The sequence below is a fragment of the Centropristis striata genome, chromosome 8 (genome assembly GCF_030273125.1).
Source record: "Centropristis striata isolate RG_2023a ecotype Rhode Island chromosome 8, C.striata_1.0, whole genome shotgun sequence".
NCBI classification, from domain to species: domain Eukaryota; kingdom Metazoa; phylum Chordata; class Actinopteri; order Perciformes; family Serranidae; genus Centropristis; species Centropristis striata.
Window position 1 is genome coordinate 8,526,997 of NC_081524.1, and position 26,875 is coordinate 8,553,871.

Here is a 26,875-nt window from a genome sequence, read left to right on the forward strand (position 1 = left end):
GGTTGTTTGCCCCAAAGGCCCTCCCACCGACCAATCAGATCACAGCTTTCAAACTCACAACTGTTGCTGTGGGACAAGCTCACAAAACCAGCACAAACATTAATCTGTTGGACTTATTTTATATAAAAAAATATACAACTTTTGACAGTGAAGAAACAACAAACACATATGCATACAAACATGTGAAGGTACTATGGACATTGATTAAAATAGAAGGAATTAAACTGTGCAACATCAAACCCCCCCCCCTCCAGTTTATTTTATAATATTTCATATTGTACTGAGTTACTTTGTGACAATAATGATGAGCCACACTGTTTGCAAAATATTTCTGCACAAAGAATATAAATTTGGGCTCATAATTGCAAAAAGACATTCATTCATCTTAAACGCTCATCTGCACTCGGGTCGCGGGGGTCTGGAGCCGACCCCAGCTGACATTGGGCGAGAAGCGGGGTACACCCTGAACAGGTCGCCAGACTATCACAGGGCTGACATATAGATATAGCTCTCATTCACACCAACAGGCAATTTAGAGTGCATGTTTTTGGACTGTGGGAGGAAACCGGAGTACCCGGTGAGAACCCACGCTGACACGGGGAGAACATGCAAACTCCACACAGAGGAGCCGCAGGCGGGAGGCGAACCCTCTTGCTGTAAGGCGAGAGTGCTAACCACTACACCACCGTGTAGCCCCCCCTGCAAAAAGACAGGGAGATGACCTATGACTACAGTACTCCAAGTCACACGTTTCTCTAAGTGTAACTGTCATAAAGGTAATGCTAAGTCACATACATCTATGAGTTAGCTTCGTGTTAGCTCCTGTATCTTACTGCATTAGGTAACTTGGGGTCTCATGCCTTCAGTAAACTATTAAATATCATAAAAATGCCAAAATACACTGGAAGGGTCTTTAAGCAGGTCAAGTTACATTGTCAAGCCTTATAGTAAGCAAACTGAATACAATCTTTGAAAGACATAGGGTGTCAAAATACTCTATTTGTTGCCCTTCATTTCCTGCCATCTATCTACAGTCCTCTTAAAGAAAAAAAAAGAAAAATACTCAGAGTTCACTGAGCCCATGTCCATCATTTACTGACATCAGGCAGTTTTAAAACAGTCCTTTATGTCAGCCTTGATTGCATGCAGTGGCACGTTTCTGTCCTGCTGATCACTGCAGCAGCTTGTCAGTTGCCAGCTCATTATGTGGATGCCCGAAACAGCAGCTGGGTGAGCAGAGTGGTTGCAGGGACTCCGTCCAGGCAATGAAACCCAAGGAGGGATGCCAACTTTAACTGTCCTTTGTCATGGAGTCCAGGAAAAGAAGGCCAGCCTTGAGGGAAGACTAAATTCAGATGCCCTCCTTTTTGCTGGTCTGTTCGCTGAACCTTCTGGATATCCTTCTGGGCACTGAAGTCTTTTGTTGGTTGGCTATGTGGAGGTAGTTGCAAGTCGCTCTGGACCATAACTTTAGCTAGTAAAATGGAAATACAAGCGTAGATGGAGTCTTTGGAGAATGGGAGGTGCTATTATAAGGGGTGTGTGGTGTAGTTGAAGGTGAACATCCACGACTGTGGTTGGAGGATGGGGACCCTAAAGGAGGGGCAAAGAGAACAAATGAAACACTGATTTAAGTAGCTGTGTGTACTTGCATGTGTGAACCTGTGTGCAATTTCTTACCATTTTCTGTTAAACTGCTGCCATGTGGTGAGACGGACAAAGAGCGTTGATCTAGAGCTCTTATCTGATTGGAGCCTCTCCCTCGTAAAACATCTGCTATCTGCAAAAGATTCACAGTCTCTTAAAAACTTGTGGGCACAAGTGAGAATATTATATTGGCTGATAAGACACTGCACCATTCAGGTCTGTCCTCTAGAGGGAAGGATACACACATTTACTTCCCATTTCGAGCTCCAACCATTCCTTCCTACTGTACTAACAAGAGCTGAGTCAAGTAGATTTAGCAGTTGTTTGCATTTTCTGACGTAACTAAAATATAGGTGGGATTTTCCATTGTAAAATTACAGTGACTAAGTAAAAATTTGGACAAATTACAAGAAATCTTCCACAGTCAAATTGGCAATCTTTCTTCTTGATTGTCTTAGTTGTCTTAAACAACAACATCAGCAAAGTCTGGATAATTATACACATTTTCATCTGTAATCCTCACCTTCTTGTTTTTGGCCACCATGACAGGTGTGTCGTTATGGTAGTTCTTGAGGCTGCTGTCTGCGCCGCTCTTCAGCAGAAGCCTCACCGTGTCCACCTGACCTCTGCCACAGGCGCTGTGCAGGGCTGTGTTCCCACTGTATGACTGGCTGTTGACATCACAGCCACTCTGCAAGAGAAAAACAGCAGAAGTTGACACAGATGTGATTCATAAAGAAACTTAGAAGAGACTCAGTTAATCATAGATAGTGAAACAGAAGTTAGATCCATGGAGAGGGTGAGTTAGATCAGATAGGAGAGATGAAGAGAAGAGAAAATGTTTAAAAGGGAGTGATTAAGGAAGGAAAAAAGATAATTCTGCCTCTGTAAAGAGATGCTAATCTCTGATAATAAAGCAAAACTATGAATATGTTGCTCCAATCCTTTAAAGGTCTTATCTATAAGCTAGAAAAGAATGGGAAACTCAGTATGTAGCTTACGAGTTGGAAAAAGAAAACAAGACTCATCAAATACAGCTGAGTCACAACCCTTCTCTCCCCTCCTTCCTCTCAGCCCACACACCAACTTTACCTCAATGAGGAAGTGGACCATGTCTGCATTATTGCTCTCCACCGCGTGCATGAGAGGACTCTGGCCACTTTTAATGTCCTGGTTAAAGGGAGAAAGAAAACACCATGGGAAAAGTCAGAGGATGCACAGACGGTAAATGTAAAATTTGTGATGTCATGAAACTTAGTCAGTGCTGAATCAGTGCAGCACGCAGACTGACCATAGCATTGATGTCAGCACCTGCATCCAGCAGCATTCTGGCCAAAACTCTATGGCCGCGCAGCACCGCCAGATGGAGAGGGCTCAAACCTGAAACAGGGACCAAGTAGAACCTTAGTTTAGAGTGACAAAATGCAGACATAGATATATAAACACATACAGTGTGCACAGATCCAGGTGAATGCATGTACACACTCCTGCATGAACCTGTTTGTACACATAGAGACGTAGGCAGTATAGCACATTTTCTACACAAAAGTATTAAATGATGTTACCCAGGAAGATGTGTTTAAGACATTTAAAACACATAAAAGGACTACAACACTTTAAAGCAATTAAAAACATGAAATAAATAGACAATGCAAGATGCAAGGACATCTTCTGGAAGTGTTTTTCCAGCAATGCGAAGCAAAATTGCTAAATGCTGCTTCTCTTTGCTTTGCTGGGACTGGTTCACAGACTTTCACCAGATGACCTGAGAGGCCGAGAGGTTTTTTTCCACTGAAAGATTTGTAGACCAGCAGGAGCATGTTAAACTCAATCATGTGGCACACAGGAAGCCAGTGGAGAGACATGATCATTGTTGTGATATTTTCACTTTTTGTAATCTTTGTTGGGACTTTTGAAGCTGTGTTAGAGTTGCTCAAGAGCATTTTTTTGGAATAAACCTGAGAATATGCATTTAAAATAGTCAAACCAGTTAGACATACAATTGGTTTGTTGTTCAGTTGCTGTTATCTTGTTAGATCAGATCCCTACATACACACACAGCTCCACTAACAGGCCTACTCACTGTAGGAAGAGGAGTCTGTGTGTATTTTGGGGGCTTTTTCCTGTACCCAGACTTGTTAGTTTCACACAAAAACTGTCTGCCGTGCTGTGACATCACATACATACTGTGGAGATGTGGCAATGTGACAGACCAAAGAGAAAGGACATGTCCTTTTCTCTTTCCGCCCACATACACACACCTACTACCAGCAACTCCACCCCTACCAAACAAGAGTTCACATTTCTCATATCCCCCGACAAACTAGCAAGGTTTTTTGTGTGGGTGTTTGGTTATTTCACCATGTTTCTGCTTGCCCATGTATTGCAAATTACTCTATATCACATTGTCTGTAATACCTTGATGTAAACTGGGTCACAAACATAGCAATTTATTAGATCCAAATGTATCAAATACTCTTAATTTGATAATGACTTGAATTCATTAAATTAAACACAGAAAGGAAGAAATGGTCAATCACAAGGCTTTATCAGATTAAATAACTCAATAAGAAGAGCTAATGACTCATCCTTGATGTTTCATTGTTGAGAACTACTTCATACAGACCAAAGAGCTTCCGTAGTCTAGAACTCACCCTCATAGTTTCTGATCTCCAGACATGTGGAGGCTGAGGAGTGCGAGAGAACAACTGACAGACAGTCACACTGGTCATATTCACAGCAGAGGTGAAGTGCCGTTTGGCCGTTACGGTCCAAGGCAGCAGGGTCAGCTCCATCCCTCAACAGAGCCTCCACCATGTTTGCCTGCTGGGTGATCACTGCCAGATGAAGGGGAGTCTGAGAGGGAAGATGAGAGCAAAAGTGATAGTTTAGACAAAACAGTGTATTCAAGGTCCATAACCACAAAAGGCAATATACTGTCTTTTAAAATAGTTTGGATTTTTCACACAGCAGCTTACACTAGGAAGCATTCAGAGAGCGTGAACCCCCCACTAAAGCTGAACAATGCCCCCACTCTCCACTATCCTCAAGGCATCCTTACTACTTCTTAAAATTGGAGATGAATAGATGTCTTACCATGTATAGATGGCATTATTTCAAAACAAGTATCTACTGTATTTTACGTCATTGTTTGAGTAAATATGCTTGTCTAATAGTGGAAATCCCATAGCTTGATCTCCATTAAATGCAATAAAGTCGTCCATCCCAAAAGGCTTTTTTTTGTTGACAATCTCTGAATTGGAAATCCTTAAAAGGAACAGTGGGGCTTTTTTGGAAGTCCACTTATGTCTGTTTGTTGAACAGGAAGCAAGAGCCAGGAGACAGTTAGTGTAGCTTAGTATAAAGACTGAAAACAGGGGTAAAACAGTTAGCATGACTCTGTCTGAAAGTAACAAACCCACCTAACAGCCACTCCTGAAGCCAACACAGAAGTGGAAAAAACTGCAATTCCTTGAATGACCTCTTGAGGCTGACTGCAAAAGTGAGTCGCTCCCCATAGACCCCCACGTTAAAATGCCCGCCTTTACAGCATGAATAAAAATGTTAACAGCCTGGGACAAAAAAAATGGTTTTGGTCTCAATAGCTAATATTATCTTAGATTAGATTCAACTTTACTGCCATTGCACAGAGTACAGGTACTGATACAACGAAATGCAGTTTAGCTAGAAGTCTAACCAGAAGTGCAAAAAGGCAGTAAAGTGCATATGTACAGTAATATATGTGAATATCATATAATATTTCCATTTCTGACAGCTGTGCATGGGTTCAATTGAAGTTTGAAATATACTGAATCTTAAAGTTTTGCTTAATCAAGTCCATGACCACTTTTAGTAATAGGTGGATGCTGTCGCAGGCTGTATGTTTTATCAAACAGCCTTAATTCGTCCTGCCTCAGCTCACCCAAGCTCCACCTCTTTACCCATTGTTGGATACCCGGAATGAGGTGGGTCTCACTTGCCGAAATGCCCCTAATTTGAATATGACAACAAGCACCGGACAGTCTGTGCACAGTTGGCGATGCCGGTTAATTCATGATCACGATGTTTGTGATCAGCGGAGACGCTGTGCATAATTAGCCATGCTGCTTTGTTTATGATCAGCTGCTGACGTTGTGCACAGTTAGCGACGGCTGCCACAGTTGCGTCTCCCGTGTTTAATCTGTCGCATATGTGATCACGGTCGAAACTGTTGCTAAGCGATTACGCGACCATTGAAAACCATACGTCACCTCCGGAGTCTCCTAAATCCCTCTGGGGGCCTTTTTGTAATGGAGACACGCAGAGTGAGCGGACATTTGAGAGGGTGGCCTGAGACTTTCCCGTTGGCCACTCTTCCCCCTAAACGGCTATATACTGGCAAGATGGAAACGGCCGGAGCCACCACACTGAGCTTCACAATGGCTCTTTAAAAACCAATAGGTGACATCATGGAGACTGCATCCATGCATCCCAAGGCAGGTTTTCTGAGACATTAATTCTTCTGCCATAAGAGAAAATTAAGACCAGAAAACCAGACAGGAAAAATGACATGATAAGGTATTTAAAAAATGTCCAATCCCTACATGTTGGTAAGGGAGGTTGGAGGAAGAGTTCTATTATTTCTAGTAAAGGCCTCCTTTCATCTCGAACCAGTTTGACAGGTTAAAGGTCAAAGGAACAATAGACACAGTGCCCGTAAGGACGCGCCAACGCCTCACATAAGTAAACAAGGAACCATAAGATTATTGTTATTACACATCATGTGATACAGGCACGTGTGTTATGCACTTATACCCGTAAATACACAAACACAACCATCCCATGCATGCACACACACAAGGCCTGAATTCATAGTTGTCAGCAATCAAATCAAAGTCCAAAAAAACAGCTGGCAAAGTTGAGACCTTTGCACCATACATCACAGAGCAAACAACAACAACCCTAGCATGAGACTGTGTGATTAATCCAGAATGAGGAGGAACCTGTTCCAAGAGACAAACAGCCTGAGAAGGCAGGAAAAACTAAAATTACACAGAGTTCACCAGGTGTTTGCCAGGATGAAACTACTATGTACTGAATGGAGCAATCTAGGATGTTCCATTGGGTGAGGTCAGCATGTATCATCCTGTTGATAATTATGTCAACTCTTGTCAGAGAGGGCACTGCACTGATAATGGTCTTAAATAAATAAATAAAATAAAGCAACAGTTCAGTCATAAAGGGAAGGGAAGTATTTGAACCTGGAATTTTTAGCTGCTATTAATGTTACACAATAAACTCAGCAATCAGGAACAGATTGTTGTTCTGAGTTTCACTTTTGCTGCATTGTTACTGTACTGTTGTCTGTGTGTGTGTGTGTGTGTGTGTGTGTGTGTGAGTGTGTGTGTGTGTGTGCGCACTAGGGGGTTGTTCCAGTAAAGACTATTAAAAAAAAATAGTCTAGCAGTGGGAGAGCGTCTTTGTGGAATTCCTCCAGTGTGTCAATGCCAGTGTTCCTCCCTTACGCTCCCGTTTCCCTGAATTCTGTGACTCACACACACACACACACACACACGCGCACGTACGCATACATATGCAAACACACACGCACACTCACACACACACACACATACATACAAACACACACACCACGCACCATATTCCCCAGTAAACTTTTTTTTAAATCCTTTAATCAGTAAGAACATTGTAAAAAAGCATCAGTAATACTATTCTGATGCCACACAGCACGTAAGAAACGTGTTTGGTAGAATAACTTTCCGCACTAAGGCCTTTTAAGGCCTTAAAAATAGACCTCTGAGAGTTGGCACAGTATAGCTGTGGCTTCCTGTAAAGGAATTCAGAGTGACTAAAACAAAAATCCAGCAAAGATAAGAGGAAGGGTGGGCAGGGAGTTGAGGGGGGAGAGACGGAGGAATGAGGAAGAAATGGAAGCAGCAGAGGGGAGTCCAGGGGAAAGACAGGATAACAAGGGAAAATCCCTTCTCTTTCCCTTGGGTTTGTCCTTGCACACTTGCATTCCTGCAAAATGAGCGGATCAACATGAAGGAGGTGAAAAGATGAGAGGAGTTTTGTGGGCATGAAGAACAGCCCCGGGCTGTAGGCAGTGCCCAACACAAACAAAAGGTGCAAGGGAACACTAAGACGCACAGACTGCTCTTCTGTGGTGAACACTCAAGGCTAAAGCCAGCACTTTTAATAATAAACATCACAGAGTTTTACGTCAGTGTTGTTGACAGTTATACTGATAGCATCAGTTATGGTTAAACCCTGAATTCTCTTAAGATAAATGTAGCGTGATATGTGAAAAAAGACGGCAGTGAGAGCGAGACCGATAGAGACAGCACGAGAGAGAGAGAGAGAGAGAGAGAGAGAGAGAGAGAGAGAGAGAGACACGCGCAGTAAGGGAAAGTCCCTGCAAACTACCCTCTGAACCAAGGTATGTAGAGAAACAGCCCAGAGCAAGAGAGGGGGGGTTGGTCATGTGACTTCTCGGAACAAGGATACTAAAGTGCACACAAACACACACACACAGATGTCTTACTTGTGCACACTCACATTAAAAAAAATTAAATGGCACGTTAACGGCATGCACATAAACAAAGTGAAAATGAAAAAACAGTTTTAACATTATATTACAACATTACATTAATTGTGACCATTTGGAGGCCCCTTTAAAAGAGACTATTTTTGACTTGTTACAGATCACCTGCATACTGCATGGTAGAAGTAACACATGCACTTTAGTGGATGTCTCTAATCTAAAGCACATGACCGTTAGTGCATGCTTTAGCGTGGGTGGCCCCAGGAGATTCAGTCCCCAAATCCCGCTAGTTTCAGTGCCACTCAATGCACCATCAGCTGTGGAGAGAGCAGCGAAAAGTTTTACTACTATAGCGTGTGTTTGTGCATGCCCTGATAGCATTGCCGGTGTGGGAGTATCAAACAGCTGTGTCTACCATCATAGTAGTTCATGTAGTGGAAGGCAAGTCAAGCACTGACACTTGCACTATTGTTCAATTACGGTACTGATAGTAACACTCTGTCAAAAAGTTCCATATACAAAACCACAGAAACTCAGGATTTGTCATCAATATAGGAAAAGCTGTATTTTTTTCTTTGTCTTTGGGAAGTAAACCAATGCCAGAAAATGTGTTCGGATCTGTCTGGTAAACTTTATGTTTTGAAATATAAAAAGTTCCCTTTTGAAGTGAGTTCTTTATGCCTGGTTTTCAGTTAAAACCACACAATCTGGTAGGCAAATGACTGTGACGGGACCTGTGCCTGAGAATCTCCCCTTTTGGTTGTAATTACAAGTGGCATTATACATGCGAGTGTGTGAAAAGAGAGTTTGTGTGTGTGTGTGTGTGTGTGTGTGTGTGTGTCGCGTGCATGCATTTTCAAACACAGGGTACAGGATATCACAAAACCTATGCTGACAAGCCTCAGCGATGAGGAAAGACAACAGCCGATGATAGCACCAGCGTTATTTCTGGTAAGCGGGCCTGTGGTGTCCTGTGTGGTGTGAAACCCCAGTCTTGAGAACTAAAGCTCTGCACGTCTCAGGTGCTTTCTCTGCTGAAGGATGAAAAAGAGAAAGCTGGCAGAATGCAGAGCAGGAGGAGGGTGAGGAGGTGGAGACAACTGAGCGGAAGAGTGTTGGCTTGAGGCCAGTGGCTGGGACAGCCCTGGATTGGGAAACACTAAAATAATATTCCTTGTACACATTCCAGTAAAGTACACCGTAGTTTGCCCTTTATTGTTGAGGTTACTATGCAGGAAGTTGAAAGACAGTCACTTTTTCAAGAAATACTGGTCAACCCTGTGGGAGTTCATTGAGTTCATTTGCCCTAAACAAAAGAGTGTCAGTCAGACTCTTTATGTGCAAGAAAAGCAAATTATGCGCTGGAATACTAGTTAAAGGTGACAAGTTTTCAAGTTTGTCATTTTTCCCCAGCTTGTTAATGGGTTTTAGTTCAGGCCAGCCATGAGATATGAGAGCAGGTTTCAGGAGAGTTTACGAGAGTAACACTTTGCTTCTCTCAGTCATCTTGGCTCCCGCTTCTAAGTTTCACAACACGGTAAACCCAACATGCAAACTGAAAATCCCTTACTATAAGGAAACCGAACACTAGAAAACCATGCATTAAATAAAGCAAAAATACTGGAAAGCAAATGCAGTCCTTCCCAGCATGTGCATGACTTTGGCTTGTGGCAAGAACAGGTGGAGAAACCAGGAAGGGTGAATTCCAATGCATAACCAGAGGTGGCCATGACTGAGAGAGTATGCGATAATACGGTGCAAAGCAAAGAGGAAACCAAGGAACTTCCTCTTTCATTCTTTTCCATGTAACTGTTATCAGAAGGGTGAGGCAGCAGGGGAATGTGTTATACATGCTGTGGTTGTCAGGGCAGAAAACCCCATCGCATTTCAAGTCTTCGTCTATCTTTCATGATGTTATACTGACTGATGATGACGCATTTTCATATGTGCAATGAAATACAACTAAAAACACACACACACACACACACATATATATATATATATATATATATATATATATATATATATATATATATATATATATATATATATATATATATATATATATGGATTGGATGGCTGCCACATTTTAAAGGACCACAATATTTTCTCTCAAATGTAAAACTATTGATTAGAATTCTGTATTTGCAAAAGCAGCTGTTCGTGCATGCATGTGGGCATCTAAAATGTGCATTTGTTTTACCTGGCGGAGGTTGTTGTAGACATCGAGGCTTCTGCGTGCCAACAGCAAGAGTTGGATCAGATTGCAGACGATGGCGTACTGCCCCTGCACCACAGCTATATGAAGAGCTCTGTAATGAATGGGACAAATACACATATAACGTTTTGAAAGAGAAATGTTGCAGAAGAGTTCAAACAGTATTTAAGTGTGCCATGGGTTTTTACCAGACATTGTGACCCACTGACACTCAACACTTCTTCTTCATCTGATAACTAATCAGAACTTAAACCCAATGGTTCTGCAATAGATACTAGCGTAACTGTATCCCAAATCGGACACCGTTCGGCTAAGATTCTATCAAAATGTCACATTAACTACTAATATATAATGATCATATTATGCTTCCAACTAATTAAATTGTGTGAAAAACGAGTCTAACTTCTTATCTTTCAAACCGTATATTGTTTTAACCATGTACGCTAGCCTTGGGTTTACCAGAGTCAGCAAAAAGATGCTAACGACGGTGAATTAGCTGTGCGCTAACTGTATCCCAAATCGGACACTTGGATCTCCTCGCTGTAAAACAATCAGACTATATCACAAATGAGATATAGTCTGGAGACCACCTATTCATTTTTCCGTAGAGGAGGCGTGGTTTAAGATCGTCTAGAGACGCTTATTGGGCGGTAGGAATGTCTATCATAAGCATCTGTAAGTAGCTCTTAGCCAGCCAATTATACCAGATGACGTATGTAGAGCGACAGAAACGACCACAGCAACCGCTAAACCCCATTAGCTAAGCCACTAACGGGGCTAGTTGGTAGATTGGGCTTTTGCCAAATCCTATTGGAAGCAAGGCTAAAACATCCTTTTTGGTGGTGATAAAGGAGTGTAAAGCTAAACGTTGTTCTTCTTTTAAAATAAACTTTCGCTCTAAACTAGCTAGAACACTGTCTACAGCTAGGAACAAAGAGAGCTTCGCGTCTGCTGCAGCCATGTTGGATCCGTAATCAAACTACAAGCTTCCATCTGTCGAACAGTACGCGTCATCGTCTTGCTGTCCCTCCCCGTTCTGTGATTGGATACCAAAAGCAGCGCCAAGGAATCGGCCATGGACACCATGCCGCCTTGCAGTTCGAAACGAAATTGAGCATGCAAGGCAGCATGGGTATAGATGTTTCTGGGTAAGCCAAATAAATAACCATCTTTATCAACATAGCCGAACGTACCATGTATTTGACAAGGAGGTGCAGGTGCAAAAAAAACAAAAAATGCCTAGGCATGAGTCTTGTTGATGACATTCTTATGGAAACAGACAAATCTATTGTATGATATATTAACATGACCTCAATAACTTTTTCTGAGCTCGATAAGTTGTTATTTTAATTATAGTAACAAGCCTTGTAGGCAGATTTTGTCCCTTTTGGTCAAAGTCAGGTTAACTTTGCTCTAATCTAATTTAAACAACTATCAAACTATGGCTTTAAATAAATGAATACAGTCTGTAAAAGTCATTTGGGATGAAAAATCACACATTCTCTTTACAGCATTCAAATCTAACCTTCGAACGACTTTCGTTTTTTTTTTTGTCATCATAAGTAGCTTCTACTTGCTCCCTTGAGCTAAAGTATCTCACAGGCAGTTGTACCAAGGAGCTCCTTAGATGTACAGGCATGACTCACACCCCTCTTATCACACCCTTATCAAGACTAAAGGGGAAACCACTATCTGTGGTCTCTATGTAAAGTGAAAGAACAAACGCAGGCCAAAGTTTAGGACATGGAAAGGCAGGAAACTAAGCGAGGGGGGAGGGGCATGTTATAGAAAAAACATATACTAGTTTTCACATATTTCTTTCTCATGCTGTCAGAAGTAGCAACTTCCAGTAAGAGCCAGACAGGTTTTATGTCACTTCCTGTTGTCAGTAACAATGGCTGCATTCTTTATCTTGCTCTGTGTGCTGTGAAATTCAGCCATTAAGCTGTATGGTTTCTAACAGGGGCTTTCTGTAGGTTCACTCAGTCAGCTTTATCCATTGGATAAGTCATAATCAGACTTACAGTACAACAGTGCGACAGGAAACAGTGGCGCTTCTTTAGAAGCTACCCTTGCACAGAATTTGAGGTCAGAAAATAACTTCTTACAATGACAAAAGCACTTGCAAAACTTCCTCTCAGAGATGTGTCCCACTGAAATGGAGCCATTAATGACGATAATTTCCTGCCTAAAAAAATAGATTGAAGAACTCTCTGAGCAAACAACAGACACTCCGACATATAGTGCTAACTTCAACAGTTGCACACAAAAACAACACTTTCATGCACATTTTATTGAAACTGGTGTGTGGTTCAGGGAATCTATCTATCTACTTTATTGCAGTTTCATATTACTCTTTTTATCTCTTCTAACCAAACATAAACCAGGCAGCTTACATAATCTCTATGTTCACAGTCGAAACATTCTTTGACAACTTGATGAAGGCATGTACGAACAGAATAATGCCTGTGGTCTGTTAAACTGAAGGATAAGCATGTGCCAACCTTGACTTGGTGATTGCAGGGGAAAAGTCATTATCTTTAATGTCTGTGTCTATAATTTTACAAATTGTGGATAAAATGTGTGTGCATGTGCACATATACATACATAATTGCATATGCATGAGCCAGCATGAACATCAACTAGCAAACTAAATGTTGCTGTGCAAGAGCATGTTGGAACTGCAACTGTAAAAACAATCAGATGATGTGCTCCTGACATCAAACACGAGAAAAAGCAGAAGTGTATGTTGGAACAGGAGCCTGGTGGTTCTTTCCTCAGCTGGTCCCTGTTCCTGTAACTGAACACAGTGTACAAATATATGCCAGCAAAGATATATTAATCATATTTACTGTACATGCTACTGTATCATCATCTCCAATCACTTGCCTTAAAAATCCCCTGCAGTGGCTCAGCAATAAATCTTACAGTGATTGGAGGAACCGATCATGCTACAGCATCCACAGTCAGAAACAGCTACTCATCTCTCTAAGCATTAAGCCCCACTAATGTATCAATAGGTGTCTCCATATGGGCCTAAAGTGGCTTTATCTATCTTGTTAAACTCTTTTCAGTCTGCATCCATCTCTCTCTTTTTCTCTTAAGATGAAACTGTACTGTTTCTAGTTCCTGGAAGTGGGGCAGACCACAGCCCCAGATAACCCCAGGCACAGTAACACTGACGCAGGCAGGAGTCCCAAGCCTCTTGCATTAACACTGACAGTCCCTGTGTGTGTGTGAGAAAGAGAGAAAAAAAAAAAAATTATACGAGAAAAAAAGAGAAGGCAGCACCGTGCGGTATCCTGTTTGGTATGGAGGGTGAGGACGCAGCCAAACTGAATGATCCGACTGAAGCCTGACATGTCCTGTGGTCTGTGGACCAGCTGAGCAATGAGGTGATGTGTCGGTGTGTGAGAATAGTAAACAAAAGAAAAGCAGAGACACGCCACAGTCCAGTTAACAATAAATTACGTCTGACATCACATCTTCAAAGGTATTTATGGGGGAAACCAGGATGAACAAACACTAAGTTGTTTTGTGGGATCTGTTTTTTTTCGCCCAGAGCTTTTCTACATTCATCAAAAGGGCATCATCGACCTGTCAAAATCCATCCTTTCACAGCAATGCACTCAGTTTTAACCTTGAGTCAGTCAGAGGTTATCTCTTGCATGAAATAAACTGTCTGTACAGTACATTATTCTGTGCAGATATCAGGTCATCAGCGTACATAGAAAACTTGGCCTTGCAAATGTAGTTCACAGCACAATCTCACAGATAGTATTCACTCTATAGATCTGTGTTGGACAATAGTAAAACAGGCCGAAGGAGGACTGTGGACCCAGGTCATATAACCTACAGTAACCTATTCACACCCTAAGCAAACACTGTATTTTCTGACTACAGCGTAAAAAGGGAATAAGTGACTGCCTGTCTGAGTCAATACCATTACGTATGTAATGAACAAAAATAATGTTATTACTGTCATTACTAAGAGTAGATGGTTAGATTAGTGTCCTGAGGGAGGTGTGAAAGCAGTCAGAACAGACACTACACAAATATACAGATAATGGTGTTTTCATGGTCATAATAGTTTTGTAACTCCACGGATGGCAATGCTGAGATGAATCCTGATTACTTTGGTGATCAACTGACTTGTCATCCAAAACCACCATGAAGTCATGGAGCTATTGTGTCAGATGTCTCCATGACTTTGAAATGAATTGCCATGACAATTGGGAGACACATTCATGTCCCCCTCGTAGGTGAATTGCAATAACTTTTTTGCATCATGTCAATTTCATTATTTGTTTGTTACGACAAAACACCTAAAAACAAATTACATTTCCATTAACCTGAACTGATTTTATGTTAATTACCAGTTAGCAGATGCTAACTATAGGGCTGGGAATCGGCAGGCAGTATTGAAACTTCTCCAGTCAAATGCATTTCTTTTTTTGTTTGTTTGTTTGTTTGTTTTTGTTTTTTGAAAAAAAAAAATGACTATGGAATGGGATGCTTCATACTACACACTACATACTCAGGGTATTATTTACTACATGCTGCATACTCAAATAATGATACTATGAAACTATGCTATTCTCACACTGAAGTATTTTCGAGCGCCACCATGTCCGGCACAAGGTCAGCTACAGGCAGCAATGAATTAGTTAGCCCCCTCACCCGGAAAGTCGGGACAAAATTTTTAATAAGGCCGTCTAGATCTAATAAAGGCCACAAGTCAGCAGCTGGGTTGTCTAATTCCGGCCATAAATGAATATCAGAAGTACATTTTGTTTGACTGTTAACATTTAATAAGGGAAAGTTCAATACAAACCAGCCACCGTGTTATTATGTTTCAGATTGGGGAAACAGCAGCAATGCATTATGGGATATCTTGAGTGTGTGAAGTCTCATGGCCAGCAGTGTAAACACACTACGTACTTGTTTCACGCTACATGTAGCATGATTAGTATGTGTAGTACCTGATTCCGAACACTTGTTTGTATGGTATTGCTTCTTCTTTTTTTATACCCAGCCATAATGCTAGCACACTGAGCTATGTTGTTGAGCATGGTAAACATTACTCACTAAACAGCTGCAGGTTAGCGCTGTAATTAGGATCATGTTGTCATGCCAATATTAGCTTTTCATTCAAAGCATGTGTAGCCTTGCAGATCAAGTGGTGTGGCTGCAGACTTTAAATCTAGTTTTGTGTTTATGAATGTTTACGTCAGGTTCAAGGCATGTGCAGAATCAAAAAGTTTATATGTTGTGTCTGGATGCCATAGTAATGTGGTGTGATCTAAGTCAGGTAAGTAAGATAACATTTAAAGTTAGGTGTTTACATGACAGTTGCAATAATCCGAGTACTGCTAAACTCTGCATAGAATGGTGCTATTGTGCAGTTAAATGCACTGACTGACTGACTGACTGACTGAAAGGACGTAGGAATTCATTTGTAGGTATGAGCTGTACAACAATCAGCACATCTACAAATTTCATGTACGAATGATAGTGGGGATAAGTAGTGACGCATAACACAGAAAGAGAGAGAGAAAGAAAGAGAGAGAGAGAGAGAGAGATGAAGCCGATAGAAAGAAAGCGGTAAATGAGGAAGTGAGAAGCGGATGTTTGGGTTTTTTGAGACCATTCATTTAAAAACACAGAGAAGAGAAGAGAGAGACACAGAGACACCTGAGAAAAACCGCAATCATGTTTTAAACAGAGCACTCACTGGTTTTCCCGAAACTAAGGGGTTCAGAGGCGTTGCGAACAGACCCCATTGACGTAAGAGCAGGCGCATGCTCGCCATCACTCACATTGTGCATACACACACACACGCACACACACACACACACACACACACACACACACACATACAGATACAGACAGTGTGAAAAGGATAGGGGGGCTGAGAATGTTTCTTTCTGCAGAATTCACACAAAGTTTCAAACAACCACAGAGCAACAAAGTACGACACAAGCCAGACAAGATCTCAGCTTCATTATCAAGGGGTTAAAAGTCTCTGCACTGCTGGTTTCTCACTGATAGTGTTAAGATGATGTTCATATCAGTTCTTCTTCTTGGTTTTTGTCTACACTGCACATTTTGATGACATGGATGCTTCAGAAAGGCGTGTCAGCAAATTATTATAATGACAAGTAAAGGTGAAAAAAAAAAATACTTTGCAACAATAAAAAAGAAAAAGTACTTTTTCTCATGGTTATTGTCAGTCAACGTACATTGCATTGTCTTTTTATTTCCTTGATGCTATCTGTTCATAATATGTGTCAGTGTGATAATGAGTCTCTGAAGCAGATGTGGAACAATAAGCAGCTGTTGCATGTCACGGGACTTATGGCTCCGCAGCATGGTGGTCATCACGAGTTTTGTTTCGAATGGATGCAAATGATGCTGATATTTTTTGAAACCGCATCAAAGTCATTTAATTCTTGGACATGCTTTCACGTGTTCAGTCATATGAGTCTGTTTGTGTTCTCGTATGAGTTTGACATTTCAGTTAGTGTGTGGGTGGGTAGGTGTAAAGACTTTACACAAAGTAAAGTAACCATGCGTTAAAGTTTTATAATTTGCATGTGGTGTTGTGAACTCCTCCAGTGTCCTGTGTGCAGTATTCACATTCCCAACCCCCTATCCTGCACCCCAGGAGACTCAAATTATAGGTTGTTCTACACATATTATACATGCAATTTCTATTTATCCAAGCAGCTTGGCCCCAGGTGCTATAGTTTCCAGGTTAGTGTGTTAGATCAAAGTCTCATTACCACTGTGAATCATTCCTGATCTACACTAAACCAGTTTCCATTACAGGAAGTGAAACAACAGCAAAGAATTTCGTTGGATATGGGGGGTGCACTGGCGGTACCTGTTCAATACGTACAACCAGGTGAGTCACATAGAGCATAACAAATAAAGCCAGATGATATTACAAGCTTCTCGCAAACCACATCCAGGTTGCGCAACACTAAAAGTTTTCTGTGTCACTTGTTAAAGCTGGAGTTGTTTGGGTCCAGCCCAGTGAATCACTTGTATCAGCTTGTTATTTATGGGGCCATCTCAATTTCACTTTTATGACAAAATTTCCCTTTGAAAAAGAGTCAAGTAGTCAAGTAGTAAAAGTACCAGGCCTGCAGAGAGGCTTCGTGCAGCTCTGCAGCCTGTCTTTGGCTGGTAAGGAGCTATGCTGCAGAGTGAAATGTCAGAGGACTTTTTCATGCAAGACATTTTTAACATTTAGGTAAAAGCTGAGGGGTAAATGATAATATCGCTTATTCCTTTTGTTTTAGGCAGGGGTGTTGGACGGGGGAACAGAAGATTAGAATGAATAGCCAGTGGAGCAGGATAGACCTTAGACCACTGGTAAGCTTCACAGAGGGCCGCAAGAACTGTAAACTGAACCCATAGGTGGTTTTCATTCAGTCCAATGAGAGTTGCACACCTGTCGCATATGCCAAAAAAAGATTTCTAGCTTCCAGGTTTACTTCCTGTGGTATGCAGCCCACTGAATATGCACAGCAGTGTTTCTCTCACTGGCCCCACCCAGGAGTTCTGACACGGCCCATTACTGACCAATTATTTGCATACAAACATTCACAGTGTGCAAAAAACGGTCCGCCAATAAGAACACTGCGATCGCGAAGATTAAAAAGATTATTTTCTCTCTGACTTTTACCTTTATTTTACTTTTCACTTTGGGATATCCAAGTATGAAAAAATGTACATGTAAAAGTATTAAAAATAATAATGTAAAGTATATGTATAAAGATTTAAGATAAAGACTTATTATTACCTTTTCGGTTTTGGTAGCCCACAGCACAACACAGCATGTTCAGTTTTTTTTTTTAGAGTTTTCAGTTGTGACAGTTTTCTCATGTATTTAAGCTTCTGATTATTATCGTATTGACTTCTTCTTTCTGCAACTGGCATGCATGTGCAATTGCATGTGACGACAGACTGACGATAAGGGGTCGATTGACCTACTTTTGAAAAGTCACAATTTTTATTTATAATGGTGGTCTGTGGTAAAAAGTGTTTATTTTAGGTCGTAGAGGGAATTTTTGCTCCAATACCACAAGTGACGACCGAACAAAACTGGCTGCAAGGCTGAGCGGTAACACTGTACTATCATGCATCTATGGTTGCGAGGCCTTCTTTATTCTAAGGATGTAAGACAAATGTCGGCTTATATCTCATTTCATTGATTTCTGTGATAAAACTGAATTAAATTGTTTAGGATAGAAACTTAAAAGAAATCTCACAGGATAAGAGCACTATCGAGACCTTTGTTCACGGAGCCTTCGCTCTCTGCTAAACAGCCTCTTCCCGCATTAACAAAGTATGAAGTTAATGAATGAGTCAGAAAAGAGGTTTCTTCTCTCTATCATAGATAACGTCTTTGTACAGGGTCCATAAATTTGTTCTACGTCCCTGTTTTTAAGGTCCTGGTATTGCACAGTACTTGCTGGCTCACTCTCACATGGTGAAGGCTTATTTGATTATTTGAATCCCAACTCCTACAAGTTAAAACGTCTGCTGTGGAAAAGGCTTGTTGGTCCACGAAAAGATACATTTGAGAATTTAGCTCTCAAGTCAGATATATCAGATCCATGAATCAGTTACTCACACTTTCTATCATCTGAAGGTTTAAATGTTGCCGGAGGTTATGATATGTTTGAACTTGCTGTCTATTTATTACAGAAACAATAAAAAAACACAACATGCATCTCGTTTAGACATTGCAATTGTTCTTTCTGTGGAGCATTTCACTTTTTATAAGTTTAAACTGAGAGTCTGACTCTCTATTTGGCAAGTCTGCAATGGACGAGTCACCACTTCCAAGAAGCTATTGGAATGTTTTGCATATTAAACTATAAATCTCAGGCTCATAATAATATTACAGTTGGTCGTTAGTTCAAACATTTGGTCTCTTCAGGTGAAGATGTGAGTCTGTGTCTGCTCAGTCTAAAGAAAATTTAAATGAATTCTCTCAATACGCTGGAAACCCCATGAATATTTATGAATGTGGTAAGACTTCAAATCTGAGAATTGTGCCAAGTTTCGACAATCAGCACAGCTGTCTGACTAACAAGGCTGATTATGAAATGTGTGAGGAAGATGAATCATAGCAATCTTTTAAGTTCACTGAACGCATCAGTGGCTTAGATATGTGACACGATTCCCAACCTAAGCCACTTAAAAAATCATCAACATACGTGTCTCCATCTTCATCTTGACGTGTAGCCAGATGGATAGCAGCCAGCAGGTTCTCGGCGTGGTGGGTCGGGTGGTGTGGCTCTGGGACGGGGGGCAAACAGTACACTGGGTATTGACCTGAATGACACAGAGAAATATAGAAATATAACAGAGAGGAGAGGGGAGGGGGAAACAATAGAAACTGATGAAGATATCTTATCTCTATAAAGCAAGAAGTGTTTGTGTGTGTGCGTGTGTGTGTGTGTGTGTGTGTGTGTGTGTGTGTGTGGGCATATCTCTCTAACCGTTAGTCAGACTGACCTCAGATTTCGTATGTGGCTTTCGCATGGCACGAAGGTGTGCATCCTCGATTTTGAAGATTTTTGAATTCATTTTTCAAAATATCATTATTTACGTAGGACGTGCTGCGGCATTGCACTGTTTCCAATTGGACGCCTTTTAGCTCCGCCCCATTGTGTGATAGGCCTAAACCTGGTCAGTAACACAATTCACTCTGGATTTCCACCCTGACTCATCTCATCTGTAAATCTATTTAGCCTACCTATCTTTCAGAGTTTTAAAGTGTGCTACAAGGTTCGATTTTCCAATAATATTGGAATAGTTTCCAGGGAATATGAATGTTCAATGTGTATGTGCTGGATGGTGTGCGTACCTTATGAAAAGTAAGTGTTTTATGGAGTTGCAGACGTTGTAATGGTTTGCATGTAATGTGCAAATTCTGTTATTCGTGATTTGCATGCTAAGCGGAGATTTAGGTTTATTCACTTGGTAGTGGTACTTTGGCATCAGTGGAATGGGGTTCAACTCCCTGCGGTGTCCTAGCCTGGCTAACGCCAGACTGTATCACAAATGAGATATAGTCTGGAGACCACCTATTCATTTTTCTGTAGAGGAGGCGTGGTTTACGATCGTCCAGAGCCATTTATTGGGCGGTCTATCATAAGCGTCTGTACGTAACTCTTAGCCAAACGTATCAACGGCCGTCCATGTCAATACATCCATGTATTACCCAATATACACTTTGTATATTAACACTACGCAAGAGTATTACACCTTATTGTACATCCCACTTTCACACACAACCTCATTTGGCCATAATTGAAAAATCTACTTAATCTCCCACTATAAGAATACATACTTTCTACAGGCACTGCACTACTATATGAAAAAGGAAAATGCTGCAATGGCAAACAAGTCATTTTTTATAATAGGGAAGTAAGACTGTGCATGTAGGTGCGTTATGAGTTGACCCAGTGAGCTACTTTTGTCAGTACAGGGGAATAGCTGCAGAATAGCTGAGTGGATATTTTCTCATTGATTCAGCTGTTGAATCAAGTCCTCTGCCTTTTCTTTCACCTGTGACACAAAAATATTGTCGGGGGAGTGTTCATGGCTGCTGCAACCAAAAATAACATAATTTATGTAATACAAAAAATAATACTTTGGAGAAGAGCTACTTTGCACCAAGCTCTGCCTTTGAAACCGAGATTGTGTGTCTGTCAGTCTAACCTTCAACAGAGTTCCTGTATACACAGACAGTGTGATTATTTTGACCCTATAAAGAAATGGCTTCCTCATAAAACACATACTTTAGATGTAGAAATCACAGCAAAAATGTAAAGTGTCACAAAGTTCATCATTATAATATATCAATTATTATTTTTATATATATGAGTAAACAAATTAAAGGGACACGTCACCCCAAAATTTAAAAAAATAAAGTTTTTTCCCAACATAGCGCTATTTATCAAGGTTGTTTTGGGTGCTGGAGATGGAGATGCCATATTGCTTATCGTGCTAAAAAAAAAAAAAAAATTAAGAAAAATCAGGAAAAAAAAAAAAACAAACTGTGTAGCCTGTTTTTTTATTTGGGGGTAAACTGTCCCTTTTTTTAAAATAAGATTAAAAAAAATAAAAATACGTTATAGTGCTGGGATAATAGACTAAAAGTTGGCCAGAAACTCTTACCGTAATCAATCGGGTGCAAAAATCGGAAGGGGTATCCATGTGGACTCTGTCCTGGCGCTTCAAGAAGCCTGGGAGTCACCGGCGCTGCGCCCACTCTGCTGTTCTCCTCCGGGGATCTTTCCAAACGACCGGCGACCCTCTCGGGTAATGTGAAGTCCGTCGCAGGGGAGAAGCGGTCTCCATTCTCCGGTTGAGTCGGAGACTGCCTCTGGGTCTCCGGCTCCACAAGAATCGGGCGTTTCCTAAAAGGAAGACTGGAGGAGGATTTGTCCGCTGGCCGTTTGCGGCTAGGGCCGGTTTCTGCGCCCCTGACCGCGGGGCACTGTATCTCCAAACTGTCCGTCCCTGTGCATGCTGGGGGTGCAGGTGAGCCGCCTGTCCCCCCAGCGTCCCTGGCGCGACCTTTACAGTCTGGAGTCCTGGACCCACGCTCTCGGTTCGTGGTGCGCAGATCCAGCGGCGCGGTGGCAGGGTCACTGTTCATGGTCATGATCCTCGGCATCAACCGGGGCGAGGGTCTGGAGAAGTTTCAGGTGCGTTTAGAAGAAAAAAACCTGTCGACGTTCAGTGACAGTTTGGTGGGATCATCCAAAGTGCGCTTTTCCCATCAGCAAACAGGCAGCGATCAACTCATCACTCTGTTTCCTTTTGTGTCACAGCTATATTTTAGATAAGCGTTCAAAGTAATTGACTCGTCATGCAAATGTATTTTCGGAGAAGAGCCAATAGTAGTTTGGTGTAGATGTGAATCCCAGCGCACCTACAGAAAAAACTGCAGGTAGTGCAGCTGATTTAGCGCTCATCTCCTTTTAATGAACTCAATCAGTGACACTTGACTGGTGCTTTCCCTTAAACCGAAACAAAACGATTGAATTAAAGTGGCGGAGGGAAAGAGAAAACACTTCGCTGAATTCAGAATAATTTCTGCATTTCCGACCTCTCTAACATCTGCCTGTTTTGCATGCAAGTTCAAAACATCTAAAGCTGAATTTCTCAAGAAGTTCAAGGATCGATGCTTTTCTCGGTTCGGGTGCTTTGTGCACACACACCGTTGTGCAAGATGTGACTAAGTCTGGGTCACTGTCTCAAACAGTAACTGACTATCCTACCTGCATTATAATGCACTTACTGTTTAACATGGGCAACATGCATTTATTACTGGAAATGATCACAAGTCATACTTTTTTATTTTCTTTATTATACTTTCTTTTTTCCTTGAATAGTTTTTTTTCCGTTTTGAATTGGTTAGTCATGCTAATAATGAAAGCTTTTAAAAAAGATCAAATTTATTTCAAATAGCAGTTATTTTCCAACTGGAGTAGTTAACACTTTAATGTAACAATATGAGAACTTAACATTTTGCATATACAGTATAGTCTATTCAAAGTCAGCCCTTGTTATAAATGCATTTTCTGTATTGCTAAAGCTGAACAGATGAGTGCAATGAGGAAAGTCTGACTTTAACTACTTGCAACCTGCAGAAGCATATGCTTTTATTATGAAATTCTGGGTTTTTATGACTGTTATGATGTGTTAATGCCAGGTCCATGTAAAAATAGAAAGAATAGTAACAAAAACAGAAAGACTTTGAAAGGTAAACTTCCCTTCTGTGCCCTCACATTGATGTCATGGAAAGGATGTTTTTAAAAAGTTATTTTGTTCATGTTACAGTGCCTCAAGACAGCAGACACAATTTCACGAGAACATGATTTTCACACCTCTTTCTCAGTATAGAACAGACAATATTGTCTCAGTCGTGGTACATTAGAGCAGATTCTACAAATTAAAGCTTTCTGGTGATAGCATGCTGCACTCATAAAGGCTCAATATTCTGTATTTCTGCAAATATGTGAAATCATAACATGCAAATAAAGAAGATATGATCGTTAGAGTAAACCTAATGTTCAATTTATGGATTGTTTAACACAGATTTTTCAAGTTGCAGTCCATTGAAGTCCACTTTGAGCTGAACCTGAATCCCAAAAGCAGGAATATGGCAACTAATGGAGAAGAAAATTATCCAGATTCAAACCGTTTTACTGATCGCCATGTCACTGCTGCACTGCATGCGGCCATCTTACAAGATCAAGAACACTCATACAAACCATAAATGTGCCTACACAAGCTTTTACATGCACCCACACACACAAATCACACCTCATCTCCTTGTCTTTAATCTTATCCTACCCCACCCTCAGACCAGGGTCTGATTACCAGGGTCAATTTGGGACTTTCCTCTTTCCACTCAAGTGTGGAGCTGGCAACGGAAAGTCAAGCTTGGTGTCTAAAGTCCCTAAAACACCCTTACACTACACAAACATGCTCTGCAGCTGTCAAGGCACTCAACCATTATTGTCTCTGGCATTAAGTATCACTGTTTATTAAAAAAAATAAGGACCAACCTCTTTAACGGCCAGTCTCATGCAGAACACACACCTGACAGAGCTCATTGCTTAATGACCGAGACAGTGATTGAGGTTTCTTGTTCTGTAAGAACATGAACTTATGTGTAAACATAAAAAATCCCCTTTTAATATTTAGGGGTTCAGTAATATTCTGAGACACTGCATCATGATGAATGTAGAGAGCAGTCATCAGCAGCCTCCATCATGATACTGTATAACATGAGGCCCCCTTGTGCCAGGAGAGTGAAAGTGCAATTAGTCTACACTAAGCATTTAGAAATACATCTACAGAGAAATAACCTCAACAGGAACAATACTGTACAAACTACTGCTCTCTTTCGCTGCTTTGTAATTGGCTTTAACATTTAACAACAGCTGTTTTAGGATTCTAAAGCACTTTTAAAACATATATATACCAGGGATGGGCAACTGGAGGCCCGGGGGCCGCATAATGCCTGCACCCTCACTTGAAGTGGCCCTCAGTACAACTACATGCATTTGAGCATGAAATCTTAAAAGTGCAGTGTAAAAAGGCAAAAATGTACTTCTTGCAATTAATGTTGGTCTGCTGTTCTTGCACTGGAAAAAAAAAGAAATCACAGTAAGTGTTTTTTTTTATTTGCTTCAAACCTTTTGTATTCCTATTTATACTGTTATACATGCATTTGAGCATGAAATATGTTAAGTTACTGCACTGTAAACATATTTAAAATTGCAGTTTCATCATATCTGTGCACAGTCCTATATGTGGCCCTTTTGGTAGTGTCCATGAAAAATTGTGGCCCCCTCCAGCATTTAAGTTGCCCATCCCTGATATATGCAGTCATGGAAAATGTATTTTATTTCATTATTTAATTATTTAATGCCTGGTACAACTAAAGGTACATTTGTTTGGACAAATATAATGATAACAACAAAAATAGCTCAAGAGTTTAATTTAAGAGCTGATATCCAAACATTTTCCATGGTTTTCTTGATAATAACCAAAATCATGATCAAGAAAACCATTGAAAATGGCTTTTTTGTTGTTATCATCATATTAGTCCAAACGAATGTAAGTTGTACCAGGCATTAAAATTAACAAGAAAGCAAGGAGACAACAAGAGTGGTCTAATATTTTTTTCTATGACTGTATGCACTTAAGTTAAGGCGAATTAACCTTGAAACTGACATTAAAATGGATAAAAAAATAAAACCAGATTTCACAAAAATGGGTGTGCAGTATCTGAGTTAGTGTCTCCCTCTTGTGGATGTTAAATCAGAGGTTGGTAGTTTTCACATTCTGATGTTGCAGAGTGTGACATGTGATGTTTAGCACCACAAAAAATACACAAAATAAACATAAAAATGTTTACTTTTACTAAAAAAATGTTTTAGTATGTAATTAGTATGAATTCATCCATTGCAATGTTTAAACACCTTGTTATGTGTATAAAGCTATGATTAATGCATCATTTTATATAAAATATGGCATTATTCATTAAGTTTATCAGTTCAGTTACTTTCTATATGTTGTATTTGTAGTGACTAAAAGTTTTGTTATTATTTTATCAGATTTTACTTTGCTTCTCTTATGTTTATATAGCCTACAGTAAGTTAAGAGCCTGAGCTTCTAGTAGTTTATATACAGTCTATGAGTAGAACTGACTGTGGATAGAGACAAGACTATTCATCTCACTTTTACACATTCGAAAATATAAAAGGCAGAAAATGGAAGAGCAGCTTTTCCTTCTTCAAAGTGAGACACATAATTATACTTGTTGACCTGACGATGGCGCTAAAGGAAAAGTTATTAAAGAGCTATTTGTTTAAAGGTACAATAAGAAGGATTTGCCCTTTATGGTTTGAAAACATACCATTTAAAGTAACCAAAGTTATCCAATTATCTTAACCAGTAATCAGTCATTTCACAAGAGTCATGTACTGTTACATGTGAAACCATGGGTATAAAAATAATTATTGTTTCACTTGTTTATTACAGTAAAAATACTGGTTTAAGCTTCTTAAGTTTGAGGATTTGCTGTTTTTTGGTGTGTTTTGTAAATTGGATATCATGGGGTTCTGTTTGCATGTTCGCATGAATGTCATTAGTGTTTCATTACAAAACAAATTTATCGGATTCATAAAAAATTGGCCTAAAACATCTCTAAAGAAAAAGTTAAGTAATCACCAAAGTAATAAGAATTCCTCCTGAGAACGATGTGAATGCGTATTAAATTTAATAGCAATCCATCCAGTAGTTAATGAGACATTTCACTCAAAACCGTTAATGTCAACCTAATAATGATACTGGAGGCAAAGTCAGAGTTCCACCACAGTCATTTAGATTCATCCTGTGGGGTCCATCAACGTCAGTACCAAAATTTTGTTGCAATTCATCCAACAGCTTGTAAAATATTTCAGTGTGAAGCAAAGTGGTGGCTGTACTGACAGGCCCCTTCTGCAGCAGGAATTCTAATGGCATGCTGACAAAATCCATTTTATTATGCAATAAACATTGTTCCCTGCTGACGAATATAATCCTTCCTTTTATATCCCAACTGTTGGAGCTGCTGAACTTTGACCCTTACTTTGAATACACAAGCATACTGTCTGTTAGTAAGGCTACCTGTCAGGATAAGACGTGTCACTCAGGTTTTGCTTTCATTCTTAGCAAATGTTTAATTTTTGAGTTCACACCTATTTACTTCCCTCCCTTTTTTCTCACTTTTCTCTTTTTCAACCTCTCTCTCTCTCTCTCTGCTTGCCTTCCTGAGCAGCAGAGCAAAGAAAACAAACCTGTTTGGCTGGCTGCAACCAGGAAACCAATCAAAGGGTGCACCGAGAAAAGAGAGAGAGAAAAAAAGAGAGAGAGGACATCAA

General features: G+C 40.4%; 1 protein-coding gene across 1 annotated transcript; it reads right to left on the reverse strand.

The window, feature by feature from the left end:
* Positions 1-103: 103 nt before the first annotated feature.
* bcl3 (BCL3 transcription coactivator) lies at positions 104-22,584 on the reverse strand. The gene is made up of 9 exons (XM_059339577.1): positions 21,609-22,584; positions 19,640-19,757; positions 10,392-10,500; positions 4,302-4,503; positions 2,939-3,027; positions 2,740-2,817; positions 2,171-2,338; positions 1,681-1,780; positions 104-1,593 (listed from the first exon to the last, which is right to left on the reverse strand). Exons 1-9 carry the CDS (start codon positions 22,108-22,110, stop codon positions 1,475-1,477), a joined length of 1,485 nt encoding a protein of 494 aa, XP_059195560.1. The 5' UTR covers positions 22,111-22,584; the 3' UTR covers positions 104-1,474.
* Positions 22,585-26,875: the final 4,291 nt, after the last annotated feature.

Bases quoted from the DNA above. Each gene is read 5' to 3' on its own strand.
- bcl3 (XM_059339577.1), bottom strand. From the start codon at position 22,110: ATGCCGAGGATCATGACCATGAACAGTGACCCTGCCACCGCGCCGCTG. The intron at 4,504-10,391 runs GTAAAACAAATG...CTTCCCTCTCAG, and splicing joins TCTACAACAACCTCCGCCAG to ACTCCCCTTCATCTGGCAGT. The intron at 1,781-2,170 runs GTGAGGATTACA...AATCTTTTGCAG, and splicing joins TGGTGGCCAAAAACAAGAAG to ATAGCAGATGTTTTACGAGG.